The following is a 6261-nucleotide window of genomic DNA, read 5'->3' as shown; positions in this document are numbered from 1 at the left end:
TAAAAGTACTAATATTATTATTTCCTTCCCAATAGAATCTACAAGCTTAGCAACTAGTATCTTCAAATGAGAATGACCATAGTGTCTCCAGACCTATAATAGCTACATATGTATTGATTTAATCTCAGCATATTCTCTAGCTTCTCTACCCTGCTCTGAAATGGTGTGGGTTGGAGCATGTTTTCTTATGATTATGAGTAAAATCCCACAACCAAAGAGGCTGCATACACCGTGATCTACATGTGTCTAGTCTCAATGAACATGTTCTTGCAGAAGGAAAAAAAAAGAGCATGTTATGTTATTGTAGTCGCATACTAAAAAGAGTGTAGTCCGTGTGTGTGTGTGTGTGTGTGTGCGTGTGGGGGGGGGGGGGGGGGGGGCGGTGGGAGGGGGAGCACCCAGAGTACAAAAGAAGCTTTTGCAAATTCAGATTCCATTTTTCTCCTTCCTCAACCCATTCCGCATACCACACAGCATCCCAAAATTACCTACTCACCAAACAAAAAAAATTGCCTGTTGAATATCCTCCAAGAATAAAAATTCTAGCATTAGGTGATGGTTTACTCTTTAATGAGACTTGAAGTCACTTTTTTCCCCTGGAATTTCACACTAGATGAATTTCCAAAATAATGCAGAGTATGTAATTTTGTCTCCGGTTATTATTACTTTGTATTATCTTTGTCATTAATAAGAATTTTGGATTTTCAACAGGTACCTTCACTTTCTAACTCAAAAAGAAGATTCATTTGGTAATCATTATGTGAAATCAAATTAATGACATAACTGAATTAACAGTGGATAGTCTACTTAAGATTCTAGGGTGCAGTTAGTTTCACAGATAAGAAACCGGTCAATGTTTAAGAGTTAAATTGCAAGAAAATCAACAAATTCAGCTTGCATGCAAGGTCTCTGGTGTCAGTTACTAACTTAAAATGCAAATGAAATACTTGCCTCTTTCCATCTCAAGTTCTTTGTCGAGTTCTTCCTTCCATATCTTTTGTCTTTCAGAAAAGCTTGGACTGCAAACACAGGATCTCTACTATCAGAGCAATTCAAAAAAAAAAAAAAAAAAAAAAAAAAAAAAGAGAGCAAAAACAAGAAACTTATGCCTTTCACAAACCTTGAACTATGTCCTTCTTTCTGTATCTCTCTGATCTCAGGAAGCTCTTTTAAAGGCTGCTCTCTGGGACCATCCATATCTAGGACAGGTCTGCTGTGACTTACAGGACTCACATTCTTGGAAACATCAGCTGCAGTAGACAGTCGTCGACTGGGTATGGGTGCAGGGGACTTAATTTTGGAAGGTAAATTACTAGCAGCATCACTGTCTATGCCCCTAAAAGCTTTAGGAGAGGTTACATTTATTGTATTATTGTAGAACTCTTCTTGAAGTTTCTTGAGATCGAAAGCCTGAGTGATTCAAGAAATAGGTTAATAAAAGTACATCAAAGTCAGATGACATTCAGAATGACCAAAATCTGGCACCTGCATAATAGAGGGAATATGGACATTTCACGAATGAACAATTTACCTTTTCGTTCAAGAAGGCCTGAATCTTTGACTCGGTAACTTCTTCATCATCATCACCCAATGCTTCACTAGGGAATGCAAACTCAGTTCCTACATTGCAAGATGCTTCAGCAGTTCCACAGTCTTCCCTAGGAAACAAGTCAATGTTGCTTCTTCCAACCTCAGGACTATCATCAAATTTACATGGCCAATCATCATTTGGCTCGCACATAGGATTGAAACTCTAATTTATTCAAAGTATATGTCAGTAAACTCATTACGATTTATAGAACATAATGCTTTTTATTTCATAGTATGAATATATAAAATGTGTTACCTTACTGAAGTCATCTGCAAGCACTGTAGGGTTTGATTGTGCTGATGAACATACTGCAAAGTCATCTTTATCATCTATTATACACATGTCATCATCACTAGTGTTTGTGCCCCATAGAGGACTTGTACCAGAGAATTTGTCAGGGTAAACCGTTGAGCACCTCACACTACCCATATTGCAAATATCTTTTAGACCACCACTTATTGACCTCATTACGTTGCTTCTGCTGCAGCATTGAATGAATCCTTCAGAGTCCATATTAATTCACAATCAACTTGAACGCTAAGGTTTATTCGAGGAAAAAAGATGTAAAAGCACTTACATGCTCTTCTGGTCTATTGGTGTAGTTGCGGTTTGGTTTCCACTATTTTCCTGGAGGACCACAAAAACTTGGTTGAGTAGCAAGCAACGAGAGTAAAATAAACCAAATAGCCATTCAGATTGAACTAACCATAACTGAACGACGAAAACCAGGTTGAGATTCCCGGTATTCTCCAGTGACAAATGGATGCTGCATAAAATTGCAACAATTATAGTACAGGTATAGTAGTTAAGACAAAATATGCTGCAGAAATTTCAGTGGCTTCTCTGAACAACATGACAGGAAGATGTAAAGGTGGTGAGGGAATAGCAAGAGGAGATCCCGGAGATTCAACAGTAAAGCATCCTATTTCATGGTCCCATTTTAACTTGAAAAGAACTAAATTGGACTGCAAAAAGTATGAGAAGTACCTGTAGAAGTTCTGAAGCAGATGCCCTTAAGTATGGTTCCCTGTCACGAAAAAAATAAATCATGGGGTTGAGATAGTGTACATAGATTGCACGGCAAAATCTAGTTCTTAAATGAAACATCAAGTCGCTTGTTTATAGACCAAACAGCAAAATGTAAGAGACAACAAGACAGTCTTACTTTTGTAAGCACTTAATCAAAAAATCCTTTGCATCGGCTGAAAGGTGTTCGGGGATGGGAGGATGAGACTTAGTGGTCCCAATATGGAACAAAGCTTGCACCTACAAAAACAGGGACTAAAAATGTCAAACAGGGAAAACAAAGTGCAAAAACACAACATTGACATATTGGTAAACATTATGACCAGAAATCTAAAGTGGGTGTGAATGTGAGGTAGAGTTACCTCCTGATACTGGCACCATGGAGGCTTTCCTGTGGCCATTTCAATGATTGTACAACCGACACTCCATATATCAGCAGAACTGAGGCATTGAACAGTTATAAACATGAGCTCCAGAGATAAGTCAGTTTAGTTATCTATTAAATTTTGTAAAATGTGCACTAAATATTATTTAGATATCCATCAGTAAAATATTAAAAACAATCCAGCCCTATCAGACTCCTTAAATATAAATTATTCTGATTTCTGGTATAAGCACACTTGAGGGAGTTTGAAGAGAAACATATAAGGTCAAATCTTGTTATCAACCTCAATATAACTACTAATTTCTTAAACAGCATGCAAGATTCCACGTGCTGCCATTCAAAGGCCTTCCTTTTTTTTCCATTCTAATAGTGAAGCCATTCAAAACAAGTTCAAGATCTTTTTCAACTGACACAATTCTTTGAGATGGAACAATAAGATTGCTTCTAAATGGAAAGTTGAACTTAGAGATTACTATAACAAATAGCTAAAATAGCTAACTGAATCTGTTTTTTTTTTTTTTTTTTTTTTTGCGTGGGGATGGTGAAAAATTCAATTACATTTAAATATAATCCTTACAAGTTATGTCCAGTCTGAAGAATAACTTCAGGTGCCATCCAATGTGGAGTACCCTTCATTGACTTTGCCCCAGTCATAGTAGCCTGTTAGTGCGAAAATATTCATACAGAATGAATCAATCAGCATAGCTACCAATCACTTACAAAGTAACGTGCTTATAAAGACAAAAAAAAAAAAGCAATAAATGGAATAAATTTGTACCAGCTCAACAACTTTCTTGGAAGCACCAAAATCAGCAAGTTTAATACATCCTTTATTGTCAACTAAAATGTTTGCACCCTACATCATTAGCGGATTGTGAGAGAAGGCACCACACATACTTTGAAAACGATCAGACATAGAGGGATAAGGCTGATGAGTAATGATCTATATGCATCACAACAATACCTTAATATCCCTATGCATAATGCCGTTCTTATGAAGATATTCTAACCCCAGTAGCAACTGCTTAGTGTACATTCTTATGACCTGGTCAGGACAAAAACTAGATATTATGATCCGGAATTATGAGCTCAACATGTTTTAGAAGCAGAAATTATGAATATTAAAGACACTAGATAGAACAAAAAACTTACAGACTCCGGAAATGATCCAAACTTGCCAAGAAGCGAGGAAATGGATCCACCCGGAACGAATTCCAATAAGATATTCAAAGCCTCCTCCTCTCTTGCAGTCCCCAAATATCTCTAGCATGGAAATTAAGCTCAGAATCCAGCAATATCGTTTTTTGGTACACGAAAAGATAAAATACTTACAACTATATTTGTATGTGATAGATTCCTAAGTAGCTTCACTTCCTCTTCCAGCTCCCTTATGTGAGCCTACTCTCATTTTGAAACAAAAATTAATCAAACAATCAACTTATAGGAGCAGAATTTAGACAATCTTGCATCTTTACAGCAGGTAATAATAAGAATTAAACCAATAAATCAATACTAATGATCCGAAAACACGACAAATTCACACAATTAAGCATCCAAAACAGTAAATATTGCTAATTGCATAATCAAACAAGTCTTAATTTGATAATTCCATTTCAAATTCAACTAAAATTAACAGATCAAGAGCAATCCATCCCTAATTTCAGATTCATCACAAAACCCTGAATTGATTCCCTAACCTGAGTTTTCTCTCTAGACGCACCACCAGAAGCAATCGAAACCTGCAAAATAAAACCCAATTCACAAAATCAAAAACCCACAATTTCCCACCACAAATTCAAATTCAAAAACCCAAAAACAAAAAACCCTAATCATCAAACCTGCTTAACAGCAAGTAATTCCCCAGAATCAATATTCATCCCCATATAAACCCTCCCAAAAGCGCCGCAACCAATCAACTCCCCTTTCCGCCATCGAATGGGCGGAGCATCATCTTTACTCGACGGCGGCATATTCTCCTTCGCCGGAGAATACGGAAGTGCTCGAACTGGGGACTTTGTAGCGAACAATCCGATGCGTGATTTACGGATTGAGGAGCCAATTTTATCGACAAAACCACCGAAACCGACGTCGGTGTCGGTGGTTGGGGAGGCAGAATTTGAAGTTCGGAAGACTAAGGATCGACGAACTGATCCGAAGAGTTCTTGCATTTGGTTTGTCGGAGGTTGTTGTGGCGGTTGACGGTGGTTGTTGCGGTGGTTGATTAGGGTTGTTTGGAGTTTGAGTTGAAGTTCATTTGAGAAGAGAAGAGAGAGAAAGAGAGAAGGAAGAAGAGATTTGATTTGAAGAGGGAAAAGAGGGGTTCAACTTGAGAGGGATTCATTTTCAAAAATTTCTCAACGTTATTATTTTCTTTCTTTTGGTTTTTTTATTTTTATTTTCTTTTGTTTTTTTTTTTCTTTCTTATTTTGGTCTTTGAGTTTGAGATTTCTAATCTTGTCTAAGGCACTTGATCTTCTTCTTCCATTTTCTTTCCATTAATTTTTTCTCATAACCTGATAAACGGGTCATTCAGGTTGGGTCCGAGACAGGTCGATTACGGGTCAATAAATATTTTGGTTAGATCGGGCCGGGTCAATTCAATTCAAATTTGAGGACAACACTTCAGGTTGAGCTCAAGTCAGGTCAAATTCGAGTCGAGTTAGTTTGGGTCGTGTCAGTTCGAGTCGGGTCAATTTGGGTCGGATCAATAAGCTAAACCAGTTTTCGGGTCAATTTTACATCAGGTCAAGTTTGGGTCAGGCAAATTCGTGTCTGGTCGGGTCGTGTGACCAAAAATAAATTCATTAAAATTTTTTTTGAGATAATTCTCTCTTATTTCAATAATAACTTAAAATAATTAGAAAATAAAGTAAATTTCTTTACAAAAAAAATGTGACTACCTAAGAAAGAGTCTAGAATCAGTAATTCACCATTTCATCCTAATCTCTTCACGTTAGGTCATTTCGAGTCGTGTCAATTTGAATGAATCAATTCGGGTTAAAATCAGGTAGGGTTACTTTGGATCAGGTCAATTGCGGATTTTAGGTCAATATCGGGTAAGGTCATTCGAGCATCGTGTCACGTTTGGGTTAACTCCATCCACTTCGGATCGGGTACCAGTCGGGTAGAGTTAGTTCAGGTCAATGGTTTCAGGTCGCATGTCAAGTCATTCGGGTTTGGTGGGGATTGATAGGTCTACTCTTCTATCAAAGTTGGGCATGGGTTATATCGTGTAGACTCATGTGTCATGAAAGCGGGT

General features: G+C 37.4%; 1 protein-coding gene across 2 annotated transcripts; it reads right to left on the bottom strand.

Annotated features, from left to right (window-relative positions):
• Window positions 1-762: 762 nt before the first annotated feature.
• On the bottom strand, window positions 763-5528 carry LOC145607858 (mitogen-activated protein kinase kinase kinase NPK1-like). 2 transcript variants are annotated; one of them, XM_081663454.1, is made up of 16 exons: window positions 4841-5528; window positions 4700-4741; window positions 4335-4400; window positions 4155-4265; window positions 3967-4047; window positions 3781-3858; window positions 3580-3662; window positions 2980-3058; window positions 2757-2857; window positions 2579-2618; window positions 2298-2357; window positions 2169-2218; window positions 1847-2069; window positions 1532-1753; window positions 1121-1410; window positions 763-1019 (listed from the first exon to the last, which is right to left on the bottom strand). In XM_081663454.1, exons 1-16 carry the CDS (start codon window positions 5168-5170, stop codon window positions 923-925), a joined length of 1953 nt encoding a protein of 650 aa, XP_081519580.1. In that variant the 5' UTR covers window positions 5171-5528; the 3' UTR covers window positions 763-922. The 2 variants fall into 2 exon arrangements, with proteins under 2 accessions (XP_081519580.1, XP_081519579.1); XM_081663453.1 differs by having other exon boundaries at window positions 764-1019; window positions 1847-2072; window positions 4841-5526.
• Window positions 5529-6261: the final 733 nt, after the last annotated feature.

The sequence above is a fragment of the Chenopodium album genome, chromosome 23 (genome assembly GCF_948465745.1).
Source record: "Chenopodium album chromosome 23, dcCheAlbu1.1, whole genome shotgun sequence".
Lineage (NCBI taxonomy): Eukaryota > Viridiplantae > Streptophyta > Magnoliopsida > Caryophyllales > Amaranthaceae > Chenopodium > Chenopodium album.
The sequence above is the reverse complement of the archived record's forward strand: the minus strand, read 5'-3'. Positions and strand labels throughout refer to the sequence as shown.